At 49.3% G+C, this 22,058-nt stretch overlaps 1 protein-coding gene across 10 annotated transcripts in view; it reads right to left on the reverse strand.

The window, feature by feature from the left end:
• BCOR (BCL6 corepressor) overlaps positions 1-22,058 on the reverse strand; it is a 111,957-nt gene that overhangs the window by 11,199 nt on the left and 78,700 nt on the right. For 8 of the 10 annotated variants that reach the window (XM_036016697.1, XM_028522958.1, XM_036016694.1 and 5 more), the window contains exons 2-7: positions 13,421-13,546; positions 12,029-12,107; positions 8,271-11,114; positions 7,563-7,616; positions 6,903-7,089; positions 261-521 (exon numbers count right to left, since the gene is read on the reverse strand). In XM_036016697.1, the coding sequence (XP_035872590.1) occupies positions 261-521; positions 6,903-7,089; positions 7,563-7,616; positions 8,271-11,114; positions 12,029-12,107; positions 13,421-13,506 (3,511 nt within the window). In that variant the 5' untranslated portion in view covers positions 13,507-13,546. The remainder of the gene's footprint in view (positions 1-260; positions 522-6,902; positions 7,090-7,562; positions 7,617-8,270; positions 11,115-12,028; positions 12,108-13,420; positions 13,547-22,058) is intronic. The other 2 variants (XM_036016700.1, XM_036016698.1) reach the window with 1 other exon arrangement.

Genomic DNA, 22,058 nt, shown 5'->3' on the forward strand with positions numbered 1-22,058 from the left:
GTGTGGTTGCTGTCTCTGCTGGAGCTATCATCAAGTCTTGGGAGGGGCCTATTCATCTTTGGCCATCTTTTGGGCCCAAAGATCTTTCCTTCCTCTGGCTTCTGGAGGAGGGAGGTATGAGTGGGTTCCCCAGGGCTCTAGGGCAGGAAATAATCCACTGCACCACCCCGTGACTTCCCCAGGGAACCCTGTGGTAAGAGTGGGTCCACACCTATCCACCTTTGGCAGCTAAACAGGCAGCTGAAGCTGACCTAGCTCACCTTTGGAGACCCGTCTCCGCTTGGCTTTCAGCAGAGGGTCCTCTGGCAGCTCTTCTACAGTGGTCTCAGTGTGGGTACTGTCACCTGAGACTTTGCGTTTTCTGTCCAGCTGGAGGGTGGGGCTGCTTGGTATATCTGTAGCTGTCTGCTCTGTGGGTGGCTCGCTTACAGGCTGCCTGTCCACAAAGTACTTCTCCACAGGCAGGTCTTTGTCCTCCGGGGGTTCAAAGGGGTCATGTTTGTTTCCAGCACTATATTCACCTGAGGGAAGAGGGGGGACAGTAACACATAAGTGAAGGTTCGAAGGTCACCATGAGAAGGCAGGATTTGGGGAGCAGGCAAGTCCTCCATGCCCAAGGTAATCTGCCACCAACAGGCCTTTCTGTGGAGACTGGGGGCTTCACACACTGGAAACATAAACCTGTCAGAAACAGAACGCCTCACAGGAAGGGCAGCTGGAGACAATCAGCTAGTAACAGCAGACAGTGGGGCATGTATCACTCATGACTTTCTCTTTCTACTTTTTTACAGTTGGGGCACAAACGAATCAAGGAAATGAGGCATCGACACTATCTTTTTTATAAAGCACACGATGAAAGAACTTCCCTCCTGCTACAGCCCAGCTGGTCACTTTCAGTGGTGCTCAGGTCCCCTCCAGGGCCCTTTCCCACAGAGAATGGGCGACCTCAAAGCAAGATCAACCCAAGCCAGGGCTGACCCTCTCTGGCAACATTGGCTGAGGTCATTATTTTGAAATAAAATGAAGGCTGCTGTAATAAAGACACCAAATATCCCCTAAATGTCATGTACAGAAGGGGTAACACTGATGCTCACATGGGCACTGGGGGAGTAGATGAAGGGAGAAGGAAGGCAGAGAGTGTTGGGAGGCAGGGAAGGTGGGAGAGCAAGGGCACAGGTCAGACAAGTGTGGCCTGCAAACAGAGTCAGGGACGATATCAGAGAATTCAACCTGATCGGCACAAGTCTGGCCATCCTCCTTCTCTCAGGGGGAAGAGCTGCTTATCACTGCAACCAAGGAGCTGCTCCCATTTCTGGCCCAGATGGAAATCCCTCAAGGCCCCAGCACCTCAGTGACACCTTGTACACCCACAAGGATGTAGTCACCCCAATGGCACTCCTTTGTGCCTTCCTTCCCATGCAAGCATCTAAGGACGTTCCAAAGACAACACACCACCCCTTTCACCATCAGGTGTCTTTCCCATGCCAGGCCTGCTCACTCCAACACTGCCTGTGTCATTTCTGCTCTTTTTGCTCAACCTGGCAACAACTTGGGGGGTCTTTCCTTAAATCACCTCAGCCCAACATCTCTCCCTACTTTTGCTCTAGCCTAAGAAACAGCTCATCAACTGCTTTGCGGCTCACATTTTTTCCTAACACAGAAATAATTCCAAAACTATCACGGTGACATTCAGGCATTCCTTCAAAATGACCCTGCATGTCACCAGGGGAAGGAGTTTAGTACTTTGTTAATACTGAGCTGAGTAAGCCACCCATGTCCATTGCCCGATGAAATCGTAAGCATAGTCCTCATATGCTGACCCCTTTCCCCAGTCCACTTCAAATATCACCTCCATTCTGACCAACCCTGCTGGTTCCCTGATCAGCCTTCTCTTGGGGGTATTCCCAAAGCTGAGTAACAGTGAATTGTGAAGATAAGTGTCACCCTGGCCTTGACTAGGCTGTGCTCTTAATGGTGAAAGGAGCCCAATCAATTCCTCTTCAAGGGCACCCCGTACGTGGGACAGAGGGGCCACATGTACTCTTGCAAAGGATTGGTGGAGCTGCCCCAACCATGTCGGTCTTCTGTCGTGGCAGTATTCCAACACAAAGCTGGCAGCAGCCGGAGGAAACCCGCAGCTAGCCCAAATCTCTGGCCCGTGCAGAGAATGGCTGTGACTCGCTCTGGCTGCTCTGTGACCCTCTTAACCATTCTGGCAGTAACAGCGCCACTTTACAACTTGGCCCCCTTCAGTTGTAAAGTGGGAATATTACTGCAAGCTGCCTCCCGGGGTGGGCTTCATAAACAGGCCCAGCCGGCAAAGAGAGGCAAAGGGAAAGTCGGGAGAAATAGCTTTAACAAAAGGACACCAAGACTCTGAAACCAGCTGGAATTATAGGTCCCATATGTATGAAATTTAAGGATGTGAGCTCTCTTAGTTACAACATTTGACTTTTCTGATCCATTCAACCATCCCAGAAAACCCCATGGGAGGGCTTTCTTAAGAACCACCATGTGCAATTTTAAACTTAATTTGAAAGTGCACTCTCCCACCCCCCTTTTAGGTAGGAAAGATGGTTCAAATCAGGTGTTTGAATGCAGAGGTGACTGGGTGATGACATATTCCTTCCAGGGTCACATCAGACAGCAGCTTGGCATGTGTGGGGCCCCTCACAGAATGGGGCTATTCTGCCCTGCCACCTCTGTCCACACCTGAGATGGTCCCTAATCAAATTAAACATCACTTCCACATTTCACATTTTATCTCCAGGTCTCCTAGTTACCGGAGTCTGTAACAGTCCTGACCCTGTCTAAATAGGCATCTTTCTCAGGGAGCCAGTTTTCCCCTTAAGTCGTCATTCTCACAGCAAACCTCCCACCTAACAGGGAAATTACATTGTATCTTCCCCCACCAGACCTTCTGCCACAGGGCCAGCCTTGCCCACCCTAAAACACCACCTAGAAGACTTGTGACGACTTATTTCAGAGGCAGTGACTGGGGACTTTGTCTTCCTGCTCCTCACTGAAAGAGAGCAGCCCTATAAACCGAGGTCTTACAGTCTCCTCCAGGCTTCCCATCTGGTAAAGCTGCCTGGGTGCAGAGGGTGCCCCTTCACCTTCCAGGATAGGGAGGTAGTCACACAAACACCTGCCTTTCCCACTCAGCCAAGGATGGCACTTTCAGGCAGTCCACTCCTGCCTTGTTCCAAGGGCCCTGCAGTGAGACGTCTGTGGTTCCTTATCCTAAACTATGATCAGGAAGCCGCCATTAGTAAAGTTGGCTTCACTGACATCATCCACCTACCTACCACCCACATAGTTCAGTTGCTTTCTTCCCCATTTAGTACAAGGATCTTTTTCTACTAGATGCATATACCCTTCCCCAAACCCTGAGGCTCTCAGAGCAAAGACTCCAATTCCCCTCAGTGCCTCCAAGACCTTACTTATGCCAGTAATAATCCTGAAGAACACCCACCCTGACTGCTGGAGATACACATGGCCACCAGCTATGGGGCAGAGACTCCAGGTCACATTCCTGCATACCACACTTAGATCTCCTTGGTGAGGATATCCCAACCACAACCCACAGAATTGTCCTTGAGGGCAAAGGAGATGGAGATAGAGATACAGCATTCTAACTATCCTCCATCATTGCTACTTTAGGCCCTTCTAAAAGTGGGAAGCCATGTGCCCTTGGTCACTTGATGTAAGCAGATGTGACTGTGGTGATGTTGTTCGTGGTTTAACACTCGATCCCTGCAGTCTGGTCATATGACTCAGCACATACATCCCCATAATTTATCATTGGTGTGCCATAGCATTACTTCACAGAAGCATCACCATGGCAACATTCATAACTCACCGTGGCAACAAAGCACCTTCACCACTGGTGAGCCATGCCCAGTGAACCCTACACAAGGTGGGAGGGTTACCTATGATTGAAGTCCCTCCTCTATAGGTAACTATAATACTTCCAGCAAAGGCTAACCTTGATAGAACTTACACCCTCTACAGAAGAGACACGGGCAACCTCTGTTCTGAACTCAAAAGTAGCTTATAAAACACATAGGTGCTCAGCCAGAAGAGAAGTTTCCTAAGCTAAGAAGTTTTGTGAAGCCCTTTCATTCAGGCTTCCTCCAGTCCCTGCCTAGGCACTGCCACTGAGCAGGTGCTGGGTCTGCCCCACCCAAATGGCCAGTAAGGCAGATGGTCACTCAACATTGGAAAAGACATGAACCCATGCCTCCTGTCCCTTCCTATCCTCAAAATGCCACTGATGGTTCCTATTTATCAACATCCAAGCTTGAAGAGTCTCTTGACTCACTTGTTGAATTTCTAAAATAAAAACTTCACTCACCCACCCCACCATCACAAAGAATTAAGTGAAAGTCCTGGCCATTGTTTTCAAGTTCAAGTTAATTCACCTTTCTTAAGCGAGCCTCTCCTAACAAAATGCACCCACCTATTAGAGGCTCTGGAAGGTGTCCTATACCTCTTTTGTGACCCCTGCCTCTGGCTCCCACATGCTCAGAGCTCGGTTCTTGGCCACACTGACACTTATTAGAAGAGAACTGGAGAAGAGAACGTATGTGGGGCAGTGTCCAAGCCCATGCACACTCAAGACACAAGGGCCAAAAGGATAAGAAGGCCCATTAATCTGCAGCTGAATGATTCCAGACTCTGCTGTCCTTTATATGAGAGGTGGCAGGAATGGTAACAGGTCCTCTAGATTATTCCTCTTGACCAACCACAAGCCATAAGTCTCCCCAAAACTGGGGATGGTGACTCACCCCCCCCACCTTCATTGCACCAATCTTTAAAATGGAAACTTCCACCAACCACCACTCTCTTCCTGCCCCCTCAGTGGTCATTTATGGCTCATTGGACCATGTCCTGGGTTCTCCAGGAACAGAGCCCACTGTTCTGAGCTTGGAGAAGTTTAGGAAAGGCCTCTCTGAATCATCCAGGGCTTGGGCCCTACTCCCCAATGGCCACACTGAATTCTCATTTGTAGGCTCAACAGAAAAGATGAGGGAAGACACAAACTTCTCTGGCAGTAAGGCTGAGGTTAGGCCACTGAGATGTGAAGGGCATGGGCCACCCTGGGTCTGGCCATGTTACTGGAAAACCAGAGAAAGGGCAAGAAGATTTGAGGCTGGTAACTTCCTGTTCCCTGCCTCCAGTCTCCCTCACCATCCACCCAAAACAGAGATGGATTCTCCTTTACAAGAAGTTTTCCCTCCTCAGAGGAGGACCTAACCATGAACTGGCCTTTCCCACTTCTACCAGGTCTTCCCAAGAAACTTCCCCCAAAGCTGACATTCTGACACACCTCAGATGGGGAGAGCTGCATGCCTGGTATAGGCATCAGCCAGAAAAGCTTTCTTTGTTGCTTTACTCAAGAGCAGCCTGGACCTCCCATTTTCCCATATCAATCCCATGAGGAAAAAAAAAATAAGGACACCTTTACTTTAGGTACATCAAGAATTCCTGCCATTCAGGTAAGGCCACCTATGACTAGCAACAGAAACTCCCTTCTTTTGGATTAGTGTAGAATAAATTGGTACTAGTATGGCCTAACCCAAACCCTGGCCACAGGCTGCTGTCTGACCCCAAAGATGAGCTGGGGGATGTGGAAGAGATTGCACTTTAGACAGTGAGAAGCATGCTCTCCTGACCACACATTCTCCCAAACTCCATCAGGTACCGATAAATGAACTAAGTGTGCATGGAATGGCAAACCTATGATATCCAATAGCACAGAACTCGCAACCACACCCATGATCCTGGACTGTCTTGTCTCAGAAGGATTTTGTACCCACTCTCTCAGTGTTCACCCAAATACCCTAATTCACCATCACCAACAATGTTTCTGAGGGCTGGAGTGGGCTTCATGTCTCAAGCATGCACATTTAATAAATGAGAAAGACCTCTCCACGTGCTGCCAACACATCGGGCAAGGAAGTCTTGTGAGGAAGTCCCAAAGTCTACCATAGCAGGGGACCAGCTGTTGAGACTGAAGAATAACTTGAGGAAAGCACAAGCTTTTTCTCCACATTTTGTCTCCAAAATAGAATACTCCTTCTGTCCAGTGGGAATAACCTCTTCATTTACACAGTGCCCTTCGATTGCATTGACTCCCAATGATGACAAAAAAACCTGCCACAGAAAATAATATGCTAATCTTTACCACACCTTCATCTTCCTTCAATCCATTTCAACAAAAGCTTTGCCTTTGGAAGAAGAATACAAGTACTCTCCATTCCAGACTAGACTGTCACTGTGGAGGGTGGGAACCACCTCTGGCTGGAAGTGTCATTCTACTGCTACCAAAAAACAAAAACAGAAATAAAACACCCATATCTGGCCCTGATCAGTTGGGTGACACCCCACAAAGTAGAGGTCACTGGTTCGATTTCTGGTCAGAGCACATGTCTAGGTGTCGGGTTTAGTCCTCTATTGGGGTGTGTAAGAGAGGCAACTAATCAATGTTTCTCTCCTCTCTTTCTCCCTCCCTTCTAAAATATAAACAAATATATAAAAATTAGAAATAAAACAAATTCGTACCTGGTACAAAATAGAACACAGATGTGCTAAACTTACACTTGAAGTCTCCTGCTGCCATTCCTCTAACTATAGCAACAGTGCTTCTCTGAAAGAGGGGTATGTCCCAGGAAATATTCTTTCCTAAGTGTCTCAATTCCTTGATGCCACAATGTTCAAAAGGACAATCGGCCCTTCCTTCCACACATGGCAAGTGTGGCCTGCCCCTCCAAGCTGCTACCAAGTGGACATCAGGCCATAGTAAGTAAATCGTTTCCTCTCACCTCCCTCAGGTCTGGTAATAGATGCCCTGTTTTCACTGACATGGTACTATGCACAAGCCTCTAGGGTTTACTTACATCTCTCACTGTCATTCTGGTCGGCAATGGCCTCCTCCAGGGCGACCGACTTTGGCTTTTTGTCCTGATTCCCTTTCAAGGTTTCCCACTCGGCAGGGCTGAATTTGCACACCTCGGAGTCTTTGGTTGCTGGGTGGCCACCTTCTCTCTCTTTCATCTCCAACTCTGAGAAGCGCATCATTGCACGCTAGAAAGAGAATGAAGATGGAAAAAAAAAAAAACACAACACCTTACCATAAAAGCTATTTCATTTGCCTTACCTTAAAGGAAAGTATTTTCAAAGAAAAGTTTGCCCAAAACCAACCACAATTTATGATACAACTGAGATATTTTAAAATTTAACACATAAAAATTTAAGAGTATCTACATGTAAGTAGTCACACATTCTTAAATCATAAAAGTCATATGTATAGATATATATGCGGTGTGTATGTATAGCCATACATACACTATTGCATAGAGACAGACATTCTCTTTTGAAGGTAAACAAAACAAAAACAACGCAAAGAAAACAAAACAAAAACACAACAGAAAAGAAAACAAAGTGCACAATGAATAAAGACGACCATGGCCCACAAACTTCCCTTTGTATATTTGGAAATGAAATTTAACTCAAAAGGTTTATGTAAGATTCTAGTAATAAAAATTTGAAGAACTGACCTCACAGTAAGCAGCGGGTAGACATAAAATACTGTCCTCTTGTAATCCTTCCATCTATGTAATTAAAATGGGCACTCAATGGATCATTTAGATAACTTCATCCATTTTTATAAGCATAAACTAAATCTTTTTTTCTTAACATTGCAAAACAATTTGGCTTTATTTTTTAATTAAAAGTAAAATATCTTAAGGAAATTCCTATACAACATCTATCATTCACTAGCAATTTAAATACATATTCTATCCCTTTAAGCGAGCTTTTATTTTTTGGTGAAAAAAAAATTGCACGAATCCCACAGACATGCGGCTGCTACACACCTCCACCAAGTATCATGTAAGGCATCCTAAGCAGCACTTCTAGGTATATTTGTTAACGTACAGTAATGGCAGAGAAATTAAAGCAATTGATAGGTAAACGTCATGCAGTCTTCAGGTAGCCTTCACAATCATTAAAACTTCCGTTATTAGCATTTGAATGGAGTTCTCTTAAAATCTACAGAATAACTTAAAATAACCAGACACACAAACCTCCTCCTAGGTGCTACCACTCATGTCACATTACTGGCCACATTTTATACATTTAAATTACCATACGCTTCATTAACCAAATCTGTCCAGTGTCCTGACCTGCCATAACCCCTCAGTCCTCTTTACACATTAAAAAAACTGACAACTAGTAAATTACTGAAATTCAGGTGTGGGGCTCACCTGCAATGCCCGCTGCTCCCGGCTGAGCTGACTGGAGTCTGCGTACAGTTCAGTAGTGACACACTTGAATCTGTCACCCACGTAACCAGCAGAGTTGGCGATTCTCTTTGCCAGCTTAGATGGCTTCGGTTTCAACACTTTGCCATCATTTGATTCTGTTTCATCAGCTCCATCTTTGGTATAGGTGGGGGTGACATCCACACTTGGTGGGGCACCGCTCATACAAAATGGTTTGGGATCCTCTTGGGTTTTACCAAAAGTTACAGCAGGGCCATCATTCCCTAGTGTTGGCTCCAGGAATGGAGTGGAGACCTGCATTCCCAGGTTCTCTTTGTTGGTTCCTGCTGGAATGTTCTCCTTGCTTAAACTGAAGACTGACTGGCCCGGAGCCTGTTTGAAATTATAGGCTTCGTGGAAGTCACTGATTCGCCCCAACTCCTCTCTCAGGGCAATGAAATCACGGTGTGGCTGCAGGGCCTGGTCAGTCGGGGCCTTGCTGGGCTCGGTGGTCTGGCCAACACCCTCGGCTGTGAAACTGGGTTTTGGCATGTTTGTGTCAGTTTTAGTATCTGACTCCTCCCGGAGAAGGTCTACATAGACAAGCTTGTCACTTTTGGTGACAGTTTTCCCTTGATTCCAGCTGGGGCTGGGCTTTAGGTTCTTGTCAGTGGGAACATCTGGATGTAACTTGGTGTTGCTAGCTTCCAACATCTCAGAAAAGCGGTTCCGGAGGGTTGAATCCTCATAGCGGGTTCTCTCGTGGGACCTGGACCTCTTCTCTGGCTTCTCCTCTTTTGTGATCTCTATGGGTGCGTGAGGTATCAACATGGGATGCACCATGCCCAATCCCAGCGCATCTTGGTAGGTCACAAACTCCGGCCGGCCACTAGGCAGCCCATAGGGCAGTCCAGGTTTGGGGGCCAGGTGCCCAGGAAAGAGACTGCCATTGGGTAACAGAACTGGATGAGGGTAGACAGGCCCCTTGCCATGTAAGGAGAGGGGACTTATAGCAATGCCCTCAGGTGCTGGGTAAGGGAGGTAACTCCTGGGGTAGGGAATTGGTGGGGACCTGAATGCCTCATTTGGAGAGAGAAATATTGAGCTTGGCGGGAGGCCATTCTCGCTTGCTTTGAAGCTCGGTTCTGGGTTGCTGGCTTTGGCGCTCTTGCTGCTGGTGCCACCACTGTGTTTGGCAGGCGTGGTCGGAGGCTGGCCCACATGCTGAATGACGGATGGTGTGGTGTCCACAGAGCTCCTGCTAGTCTTGCTGCCATCTGCACTGGCATTTGGGGCTGGTGACGCAGAGGCTGGACGGCCTGCACTGGACACTGCCCCTGAAACATTAGTGACCACAGCATCTGTGCCGCCCATGCGAGGACATGAAGAACTCCGCTGCTGTGGTATTGCCCAGTCCAAAGCCTTGTTTTTCAGTGGCATGCCCTTGCCATTGTTCTCTTCACTGGGACTTGGCCCGGGCACCACCCAGGACGAGGGAGCTGTGCTAATGATTTCAGATCTATAGATAGCACAGCCGTTTCCTGGAGGAGATAAGGTTTCTTTTGGAATCTCACTTCCAGAGAGCACTAAGCCGCTTCCAGCTCTGCTGTGAACTAGGACCGTGGGAGCCATCTTTTTCACGTGCTCAGCTTTGGAAGCATCTACATCCACCACTTTAGAAGACAAGTCCAGTGGCTTATCAGTGACGTCTTTGGTAATTGTCTGCTTCTCCAAGAGAGGAGGTGAGCCGCCATCTTTCCTGTCCTGAGCCACTGTTTTCCGAGTGTGCCCAGGAACTGACTGGGCACTTTCGGCCCCTTCTGGAGTCTTAGGGTACTTGCTGTTGGACAGCCTGGCCACGGGGAACTCACTGCTGACTGTCATGTATGGCTTTGACAGGGTGACAGAAGGTGAGGTGGAGATCCTGGCATAATGCTTGTGGAAATCAGAGTAGGTGTCTGCAGTGGGTTGGGAGGGAAGGTGAACTCGAGGTGAAGGTCGAGGTGAGGGGGGCAAGAGGAGAGCCGCATCCCCTGGCAGGCTACTAGTGACCGGCTTGGTAGAGGGCACTCTAGGCTGTTTACTGTTCTGGATGTGGGGATAGGTGTGGGAATCGACAGGGTTCCCAGGACTGACGCCCATCTTCCAGGGCAAGCTTTTATCTGTGCAGTGGACCAGAGGTGGGATGGCTGGGGAGGCCGAAGGCGTTGAGAGCCTCATGGGTGAAGCCAGGGATGATGGGATGTGGGGACTGACGTAGTGAGGTGGTGGCAAGTAGAGAAAGCGCTCCCCATTGGTGCAGACTGGAGAATACAGTGGCTGGGCCAGGCTGTAGGACTGCTGAGGTAGCAAGGCCTTGTACATGTTCAGAGAATACTTATTTGGCGACTCAAGGAAAGGGTAGATGGCTGGCGTGGCACCCTCCATGTAAGGATTAACCCAGGGCAGCCGCAGGTAACTAGCACCATTGATGTTGAGAGGGCTCTGTTTGTCACTGGCAGGCCTGTCCAAGCCCAATGTTTCTGCTGTGGGTACAGCACTTTTTTGTATTCCAGGTGGTGTTTTGTATATAGCACTGAAGCCATTTGGGGGTTTTCCAGGGACAGCGGAGGCCTCCACTGTTTCAGGTGTATTCGGTTTGAACTGTACCTCTGGGTTTCTTTCAGAAGAAAACCCAAGACCACCTAGAGTGCTTGTGGCAGTCTCTCGACCTTTCTCTGAGCCCAGTCCACACAAACTAGAATAGACAATGTTGCCTGGGACACGCAGCCCTTCCCGAATGAGGCCAGTGCGGTCCATGCTCAGTGCTGTCAGGCCATCAATCCGATGGGCTGCAGTCGCGTCCACCTTTGCAGAAGAACATGGTTATTACTTAGGACATTCCTTCAAAGCAGCCTGACCCACCCTTAAGAGAAACTACAAACTAGCTCAATAATGATATCAGCCTCAACATCTGAGCAGACAGGGTTAAGAAGGAAAGGGTTCACAGGGTCTCTGGTCTCCTCCCCCTCCCTCCCTCAAAACCCTTTGCTGCCAGTTCAGCTAGTATCCTGAAAGCCTAGAAAATGTTGATCACTTTAGACTTGAGACCCATACATGAATTCAGTCATCTATTAACCCTGGAAAAACCACCTCAGAAAAAAAAATTGTACCAAGTGAAACACATCAACTCCACTACTCTTACTACCGCCCTCACAGCGGGTAGAACTCACACTAACCCTCCCTGGGCCTGTTGCATAGGAGGGGGTGCAATGTTCACTGGGTTTTCCCTGGATGTTATTTAACATAACAAGAAAAAATCTTCAGTGGGACAGGAGGAACAGAGGACTTTAGCTGTCTCATTTCTAAATCAATAAAGAGGCCACAGGTCAAACTGTGGTTGCATCTTTTGACTTCTTTTCCCTGGTGTCTAAAGAAGGTTCTGTATTACATATATTACTGGAAAGATAAGCCCTAAGGATCTACTTGGAGGCTGGAAATGTACCCAACTGGGAGTGCTGATGTGGCATGAAGCTTAGAGAAGAAAAGGCAGCACATATTCCACCACTCACTAAAGGATGTGGACAAGGACCTGAGGTGGGAAGAGCTTAGGTCAGGGCCTTGTCCTGCAGCAGACAGAAGGTTTCTACTCAGCCTTGCCCTGAAACATCCTGCTCCTCACCTCCCCCAAAAGCCCTTTAATGGTATGCAAATTAATGTTCCATTGATTACAGATCACTGAGATTCAGATAGCACATCAACAGAAGCCATTAATCTCTTACCACGTTGTGGTTCAAGGGATTTTCTTCTCTTAGTTCCAGTCTGGCCTTTGAAGCGTCACCATCATTTACAGGAATTTTCCTATTTAAAAGGACACACCAACTTCATGAAAGCATTCTTCACTTAATCCATCTTTCATAGATCACCCCCAGAAAAAGATAAGTTTCTAATAACTCCACTTTTTTTTCAACTGCCCTTAAACAAAAATATTCCCTCCCCAATGGCCCATATTAAAAGTTGTCCCCAAATGGTGACTTAACTGTACTTGGAAAAACAAAGGCAGGCTAACAGGGATGTGAGATCACAAATATGACCCCAAGGTGGGTAAGCCAGAAATCAAGCATGACCATTCCTCCAGCACAAGCCAAGTAGGCCAATCTAGGCTCTGCTATCCTACATGACCCTTAGAAGCTCTACCTGAGAACAGACGTTAAGTAATAAAATGGCCAAAGACCAAAGTGGGAGACAAAAGGCTGGAATGTACTGGTTGGTCACATTAACCACTTCTGTGTTACCCACAAGGTCAGGCTTTCAAAACTTTCCCCCCAAGTTAGGTACCATGTCCTCTGCAACACATTTCCATGGTGATAACAAAGCCATATTTGACTGCCTTTATCAAAATGATGAGGGATACACACTAATATACAAATGTCAGCCGCTCCAGGCTCCAGAGGAAGACGCACATCTGTGCCAGGCTGCTGCGGCTGCCCTGGGACTTGTTATCAGAGAGCATCGATAAAGAAAGCGCCTGGTGCCAACTTCCAAATCCCCAGGATAAAATCACTGACAAGCAGCAGAGGAAAGCTTCATCATTACCCTGAAAACCAGCTTCAATCATCTACTTCTTAGATGCCTCTATCCCACACCCCCAAAATTACTGATCAGGGAGCGTAACAGAGTTGTCAGGTGACTGAAACCATGAGCCAATGGCCATGCAGAATGTGCGGCAGAGGACGCCTAGAAACCCTGGGCTTAAATGAAGTAAAGGGTGGCTATCTCCCCAGTTATTACTGAGCAAACTATTTGTTTTAAAAGCACATCGAATGCTGATCCACCTGGGCCCACACTCCTGACATTTAGAGTTAAAGCAGCATATAGACTGGGATTAATTCTCTTTCATAAATATGAAATAATAAATTAAGGACGAAAGTGCACTGAAAGGCCGCTTTAGGGGCTAATCTTTTAAAGGGCGGCAATGCTTCGCTGAGCTGGGTTGCCTGTTAAAACTGTAAATCAAGGGCTGCCAGCAAGGCAGGAGATCTTTCTCCCCACCCCTTTTGGGCCCACTCTGGCTGTGAGAAAATGGGGGGTGGGACGGGCTTCAGCTCTGCTCAGGGGCAGGAAGAAAAGACCCGCATGCTCTCCCCAGGCCTCTGCCAGACAGGCACACTCACCTGTCTTCGTTGATCCCACACATGCGGACCCTTTCACTGTTCATCCAGCTGTGAACGTTCCCATACAGGGGGGTTGCTGAGAGCATGTCGTCTTCTTGGATGGCAGCTTTTCTTCAAGCGTCTAGTCTGTTTAAAACAAAACAAAACAAAATCCCAGGAGGTTGACTAAAGAAGAGCCAAACAGGAAAAGAGAGACCTCTTTCTAGGCAATCCATACAGAACACAATTTCTCCACAATGCATACAGAACGCAGACTGTGCTTGATGTTCTACAGATGGCCAGGAGGGTAGGCACACACCTGACCCAAAGGTCCAGAAGGAGAGTTAAAGTGCTGCCCCCACACCATCCAAAGTGTAGCTGCCCCGTGGCCACTGGCCAGCCTCCTTTCCTCGTTCCCAGCCTTTGGAGAACACATTTAAAAGGAACAGTTCTGGATGCCAGGAAGCCATGCACTGATTCTTCTTGAGGCTGAAAGGATCAAGGCAGGTGGAAGACACAACAGTTGGGTGTGGCCCACACCACCAGGAGTTTCTAGGGCTGTGGTGTGCACAACCTACAGCCTGGGGGTTAAAAAGAGTCAGTGGGCTAGTGATCCACTCCACTCCAACGCTATATTAGATTAAGCACCAAACCCGGGTAGTATGGCCTGGGTGGTTTGGCCTGGGAGCTGCAGAGGGAGGCAGCTGAGTAATTCAATGACGCCTGCTCGCTGTGGGACAAGAAATCATTAGCGAGCACAGGAGCCTTAGCAGCTCAGGCTGCTGAGCTGCAAGCCACTGGAACACTGGGAGCAGCCAAAAGCCACCCATTTTCCACCTACTTGTAGGGGGAGGCTGCCAGACAGAGAAGGGCACAGCACCTCTCCCCACCCCCATTTCCTTACCTTCTCTGCCCACCACCCCCTCCCAAGGCGCATTCTAGTTTGCTGCCTGAGTGAAGGGTCAGGACAAGCTGCATTTTATTAACAGGATTATCACGGCGCGTGATTTATCCTCGTGCAGGATTTTAATTGCTCTTTGGAGGTTGAGCCGTTTCTTTTGACTGCGCTTCAGCCCATATCCTGCTGTTAAATGCTGGGTTAATAAGTAGGGGAGCCTTTAATGCCTGGGACCGATGGCCCTGGGCAATTCCCTGATCACAATCACATTGCCAGCTCCCTTGTCCAGACTGGCCACAGCATCTTTACTGGGAGACCCAGACCCAAACCCGAGTGTGGAATCACTGTGGCATCATTGGCGTGCAGATTATCAGGGGAACTTTTCTTTCTCCTCCTCCCTCACATACCCACCCACACAGTTTCCGAAAGCCCAAATGTTCCCTAAGTCGACACATTTCCTTTGTTAGCAGGAAAAAATATGCAAATGATCGGTTTTTACACTTTTGCACACAGAGCAGGAGCCTGCAAGGTCAGTTGCCTGGGATGGAGGCACCAGGTCCAGGATCTTTTACCTGAGTTCAGAGTCACAGAGGATGGGGATGGGGCAGTACCTGGGAAACCTGAATCCCAAAATCTAGGCTGTTCTTAGACATTTCTTTGTCATAACTAGGTCTTTTGTCCACCAGCATCCTCCCATCAACCCCTAGACATAGTACACCGGCTGTTAAGCAGGAGCCCCCAGCACAGACACACCGCACACAGTCAAAGCTCAACAATGAGGCTAGAGAAGGAAAGAAGAGGCAGGCATCTACAGCGTGGCAGGCCTGGCGGGATTCTGAAGGAGCTATTTCTCTAGGAAGCATGTTTCTTCAGACTGGGGTGTTCCCAGTGCGTGAGCCACACCAACCCCCAAAAAGACTCCTCACGTGTTGAGAAAGGTTCTGTGGAGGCTCGTGGGCTTTGGTTCATCTTTCAAATCCACAAATCAGGTTGGGGGGAAGGCCACCATTTGTGCTGGGACGACCACAAGGCACATCCAAGGGAGTCTCCCCTCCCTAACCTCCACAGCCCCTTCTAACAAAAAGAAGACATTCTGAGTGGCCTAATATAGAAAGTGTAGCAACATTCCTTGGTTCAAGTGTCCCGGTCATTGGCTGTGGCAATGGGACTATACCATGCCATCCCCTCAATGTGTGCCATAATGAAATGCAGAAATTACATAAGGAGCAAAAGGGTCATTGCATCCAACCCCAAAGAAAAGAATGAGGGAAGAAAGTGTGTGCCTACAAAACCTCAATCTCCTGTCTCCTGGTGCCCTGGTCTTCCAAAATCCGCCTCCCCTTAAACAAGCCGCTTCCTACATGCCTCCTTTAGTAGTCACTTCGTGACAAGGACCTCCCAAAACCTGACTGAGGAAATAGGAAGGAAGAGTGCTGCCTCAATCATCCTACTGAGTTCCCTTCCTTTGAAAGCACTTTCCCTTAGAGAGGACAGCCTGGACTTAGCAGAAAGGTGAATGTAGTTAAGAGACACCTGGAACTACCGGGTGCTTTCAAAGCTTCTCCCCCTCTCTAGGGCTCGTCCTGTGGGGTTTTCAATATTAATCCTGCATAGATAAATGACACCAGGTGTCAGAATGAAGTGTTCTCACATGCACAGGGTCAGACAGAGTGTTGAGGCCCAGAGCACGCAGGATTCAGTGTCATCTGTATGCGTGTGTTTGGGGGTGAGGGAAGCAGGGGGATGGGCAAGGCTGAATGTGAAGAAGCGAAATGTTGGGGGGGGGGTACAGTGTTGGATTCTGTTGACTACACACACACACGTATAATCTTTAGCTGCCCCATGAACTTTTTGTGAACTGTTTAAAAGTGGAGGTCTGTTGAACAAACAGCGGCGCCACTGCCAGCCATAATTTCATTGCAACAAGCTCAAGACTTTTAACTCTTCAGGTTCCTGGCCAAAGATGGAGCTGAGCAGAAAGGGCCAATGAACAATGGCACTCCCTAGCATGAAGCCCTTCTCCAGGGTGACAAACAAGAGCAGCCCAACTCCCTGGTAGGAACATCCTCAGCAAAGGCCATACTATGTACACCTCACCATTACTGAAGAATGGGAACTCCCCTCCCCTTTGGGATGCATTACTAAGGGGACATTGGGACTAAGAAACCAAAAGAGACTGAGAGGCAGAGATTCAGGGACTCATGCACTCCACTTCGAGAAGTGGCTATTAAAATAGTTGGGACCTTTTTTTTTTTTTTAAATCTCTAAAGGGAAGTGCTTCAAAACTGGCTTCACTGACCCTTGGCTGTGGGACATGGTGGAGAGGGCAATGATGTGATTTGGATGACAAACAGGGCAGTCACTATGCTGTATATAAGAGGTTCATTTGCCCTTATTTCTCAACATCTCCCCCTTCTTCCACAGGCAGGCTATGCTTCTTGAAGTGCCAAGATGTGTGAAGTCACTCATGAAAAGCACTTTACAAGCACCAACCTGTTTGCGGTGTGAGCTGCTAAGCTACACCCAGGCTCTGGGGTTTAACCCTTTTTTCCAGTAGTGGGGACAAGGGGGCAAGGATGCAGGACAGGGATGAAGAGAGATGGCTGAGAGAAGAGGTCGGATTGGGAGACTGAGGAGCGTCTGGTTTCTGAAGAACAGACAGGAATTGTAGTGGCTATCTGATGGAACATTAGTTCTGGGGAGAAACCTGGCTTGCAAAATGCAGACACATACTGAGAGGTCTCTAATTCTCAGTATAGTGGTTAACTGAAAGCACAGGAGAACTTAGGTCTCCCTCAAAAGACATGAGCAGTTGTCATCTGTTTTGGAAGCCAAGAGCTATGATTAGCATCTGAGCTTGGCCTAGACACTGGCAAGAAGGGCCTGATTGGCAGAAAGAGGTCAGAGAAACCAAGATTAGGAGCTGTCACTCTTGAGAAGGTATACTCCTGCCCTCTGTGAAAAGATATAAGGGGCACATGAGCGCCAAGCAGCACCCATCACCACCATTTCACTTATTCCTGCCATGAGGACACCGTTATGGACTGAGAAAAGGGAGAAAACATTTCCTTTTTTCTTTAAAGGTGAGTTACTCTAACAGAAAACAAGGAGCAGGTTGAAAAAGGAGCTATGGCCCGGAGAGGCTAGGGTGAGTGAAGGGAGGGGAGGCAGCACCAGGTCACTGTTGGCACCTGTCCTTTCTCTCCACCCCAGCTCCTCCTGGCACCAGGCCACTTTCCACTGCCTCTGCCCTTGAGGTGCCGATCAGTTAAAGTCTGCATATCACACTTGTCAAGCGGCACAGACAAAATTGAAAGCATTGCCATCCCAATTCCCATGCTCCACACAAGCACTAATGGTGACCCTTCCTAGGGTCTCCCCTCACTAGGCACCCCTTACCCCAATCAGGCAGTTACCTAGTTAGTAACCAAGAAGGCCAGGACAGATTTGTAGGAGGAGCAGGGATCCCAGTCAGTGTGCACTGGAACCTCTTTGGGGAAGGTGTCTCCCTCACTGCACTGCTGGTTCTCTGGAGAACATGTGAGAACATAGTCACCACATCCTTCCAACTCTCACTGTCATGCACAGCATGACTCTGGACAGGTGGCTGAACCTCTTCAACCTTGGTCCCCTCATCTGTAAATATTTGGCACCATGTTTTCCAACAGGATTAAACTGCACTGCGGACTTGAGTTTTGCCTGGCAATAGCTAGTAGAGGCCACTTTAACCCCATCAGACTGCATTTGACTCCACTAAACATTCTGTGTAACAAACCCCAGAATCCCTTCAGTTTCTCTGGAGCAGTGAGAAGGCTGAGAAAGGGAACACTGAGGGGGCCAGGCCAGGGAGGGGTGACCTTCAGCAGAATTGTGAGGATTTCATCGAAGCTAACCACGAGGGAGCCCTTCCTGGGGCAGTTCCAAGTGCAGACTGAGTCACACACAGCGGCACTTCTCTACTGGTGTCAAAGAAAGACGGGTGGAGGGGAGAAGTTCCTATTTTAGGATGGGGGGGGCTCTGTGGGGGTGCGAAATGAGAAGAGAAAGCTCTTCCGGATGTGCACTGTTGGGTGGGGTGCTTTCCTAGGTTGTGCATAGCAGCAGGGAGTTGGGAACCCCAAGGCTGCCCCCCAAGGTCTGGTCTCCGCCTTCTAGGGGTGTGGCTGAGGGAGGTCCGCCCTCCCGCCCTCCATGAAATGTTGGGGTGGCGATAGTGGCAGTGATCCAGCTTGTCCAGGCGCTGACTCCTGGCACACTCCAAACCATGGCAGATTGCCTCACGGGGGCGGAGGGGGGGGGGGAGGGGGGCGCACTCCCCACCCACGCCGCAAGTTTTGCATTAGTAATAGAGTGAGCTGGGAAGCAAGGGGGAAGGGTAAAAGAGAAGGACCGGGAACTCGCGAAGCCTTGACCTTTTTGAGCAACCAGAACCTTCCCTGCCTCCCCGCAGGGCTGGTGGGTCAGAGGAGAGAGTCACTTAGGTCGGTCCGAAGTGAACTTGGCCTTATGCTGCGGCAGCAGCGGAGGCAGTGAAAGCAGTGAAAGCAGAGAAAGCAGAGGAGGGGCGTGCCCTCCCCAGACTCAGCCCCGAGGGCGATCGGTCGGCAACAAAGAGATTTTCTCTCCCACCCCACACACACCCTGGAGGCTCCGGGCTAAGCCTGCCCCTCCTCACGGCTCCTCGCTCAGTCGGCCGCCCGCGGAGGTCCCCGATGTCCCCAGGGCAGCTGCACACCCACTCCCCAAGACTCGCACACCCACTCCCCAAGGCTCGATTCCTCCTAGCCTTCCAGAACCCCCCAAATCCCCTGACTTGGGTTAACCCCTCCGCCCCTTACCCAGCCCACTCTTCTGCGGTCCCCCGCCGCACCTTCTTTACCCGCCACTGAATCTGACAAAAAGCAACTTTGGGTGGGCACATGGAGAAGCCAGGGTGTGCTGCCGGCCGAGCCCAACAGGGTATGTGCACGGCAGATCCCTTCCAGCCATCATCCTGGGCTCCATTCTGACCAGACTGGAGTGTTTCCTCTCCGTGGACCAGGCACCAACCCCCAAGCCCCGCCAAGATGCAAGCCAAGTATTACCAGCTATGAGGAGGGAGGGGGTGGGTGAGCACCAACAGGATGATCAGGAGAGTTGATCCCCAACTGGGGCTGCCCATGCACCCCCCTAGCCCCCAGGCAGAGCCATGGCCTGGGGTTTAAGGGATGAACGTGGGACATTTCCCCTTTCCCTTTGCTGCCTGTCCAGGCCACTGTGGCAGCTTTTTGTTCCTTTTACTTTCTTTCACAGTTGTGCCACATACAAACACATGAGTATGCAAGAAGGGGGCCCATTTGGAAGCTGGTGTCCCTCCTCAACAGGAGGAGGCCCAGGACAGGAAACCTAGATTGAATGCAATTAATCAACCTTTACTCCCCCAACCCTGGCCAAAACAACCCCACACTCCCTTCTGTCTAGCCTCTACAGAGTTGGGTTCCCACTTGCAGGTTACACAACCTGGGGGCAAATCCAGAATAAATGATTTGCACAACTCCACTGGGGGTGTCAATGTACTGTAGTTTCCACCAGGGCTTTGCAGAACTCCTCCCCCGCCCCCGGCATGGAATAAGCCATACCATAAGGCTATTAATGACGGCTATCATTAGTACACACATAAAGCACAAAGGAACTTTTTACGAATAAAAGATGTATAAAACACAGGATCCTGTGGTCTGCACTGCGCTCTTTGCTGATTGTGTGCCGTCTGGGGGTGCTGGGGGTCCTGGGAAGGCTGGGGATGAGGGTCAGAGGAGGAGAGGGGTGCCCACTTTCTTTACAAGGAACAATGGGAACCCCATGTCTGCTACTCAATCTTGGAACTGGGAACATCCCAAACAAAGCTGTGGAACAAGTGTGGCATAGATGGGGGCCCGTGAATTTTTGTAGCTGTTCAGAGCTTAATTACTCCTCCTTGATCCATGGGACTAGACACGACACCGCCAAGGTTAAAATGCCCTGAACAGCACCGAGCAGATGTGAGCGAGCTGGCAGACGCACAAATGAGGCCTGCCTCGGAGCACGATAACAAGTGACTAATACATTGCATATCGTTGAAAGAAAATTATTTTTCTCTAATTTGCATTTGCTTGGGGGAAAAAAAAAGCCAACTAGAGTCCCTCCTCACAAGCACAGAGTCTAATCCTGGAAATACAGCCCGGCTGCTTTAAGAGAGCTGGAAGGAGGGAAAGACTGCCAGTGTTTTGGCGTTGCAAGCTTGTTTATCTTTCCGCCTTTCCTCCAAGGCGAAACTCGTTTTGCAAGCAACATTCCTACAGAAAATGGCACACGTCATAAAAAGAGACCAATTTATAGAACTGGCACCGAAGTTCATGTATCACTCCAGAAGCATCTCCCCGCTCTCCACCAGGGAACCCAACTGAATGTAGAAATCCACATGAAAACCCAAAGAGGGGAGACTTGGCGGGGTGGGGTGGATTGGTAAATTCTGTTTGCAGACATCCTGCAGGCTGTACACCCAGGAACCAAGCAAAGTCACATAGAAGAGGGACTGATGTAGAGTTAAGTTAGCTCTAAATGATACTCCTCCAAATCCCACAGGCCAGGGTTTCAATTTTGGGATGGGGAGGGAGGTGGGGGGTGATTTTTACACTCAGCTTCCCCCAGGAGAGTCTACAGGCAGACCCACCAGGCTCTGGTCATTGTTGCCATCAACTGCTCTCTCCCCCAACCCTGGTACCTCACTGCAGTTCAGGAAGGAGAGAGGGGAGACATGACTATGACCAGGAAACCAGACTAGAGGCCCATGACTGTGGGCCTCTAGTTGATTAAGTGAGAGTGGGTGGCTCTGTGGGGAGACTTCAGGACTACACCTCTTCATCCCGCAGCTGAAGGCAAATGCACTTTTGAAAATGGGCAGGCTTGGGAGTCAGAACCCAAGCTGCACCCCTTCCACCCCAATACGGGCCCCCCCCATTTGGGCCCTGAACCTACACAATTGGGTTTCCAATCTGGGGCACAGTGCCAGGTGAAAAACACACACACAGCACCCACCTGCCTCTCTAACTTGTCTGAATCACAGGGCCATTTCAGAGGGGGAAACAACGGCCTTCAGAGCCTTGCAGTTTCCAGAAAGCCTTCAGTTAATAATACATTCTTTCGAACAAGCTTGCTTATGGCTGAAAGTTAGTTCCCCAAATCTTAAAAATCCTGTCATAAGCAGCTGAGGACCCACATCCACAGATCCTGGCCAAACCCCTCTGGACACAGACACACACACATGACCCAGGGGACCTTCTCCTGCCACCTCTTTCTAAATCACAACACACGCCATTCTGCACCTCCATCACAATCCTGGGAGTCAGAGAAGTGTGTGTTAGGGGAGGGGTTTGCTGCTGAGCTTTCCCTCATCTGAGGACACTCTGGCCAGAAAGTGGTGGCCACCTCTGCAGCTCTGGGCGGGCCTGCATAGTGTGCGCTTTGTGTAAGTGCCGAGGAGGCACAGTGCTGCTCGTGCACCAACAGCTGTCACATTATTTGCACTCGCTGTAAACAGCCTTCACATTCCCCCCTTACCACATAGTTAAAGCCAGACTAACAATCCACAGTTCGAGATCAAACCAACAACAGCAGCATTGTGTCTGCCTCCACGGCCTTCGCACCAAGCCCAGCAGCTGGCAGGTTTCTCCGGAACAAGGGACCCCCCCCCCTTCCCTCACTCCTCCAGGCTCCAGCCAAGGCTAGCCAAGGCAGCATGCGTTC

The sequence above is a fragment of the Phyllostomus discolor genome, chromosome X (genome assembly GCF_004126475.2).
Source record: "Phyllostomus discolor isolate MPI-MPIP mPhyDis1 chromosome X, mPhyDis1.pri.v3, whole genome shotgun sequence".
Taxonomy (NCBI): Eukaryota; Metazoa; Chordata; class Mammalia; order Chiroptera; family Phyllostomidae; genus Phyllostomus; species Phyllostomus discolor.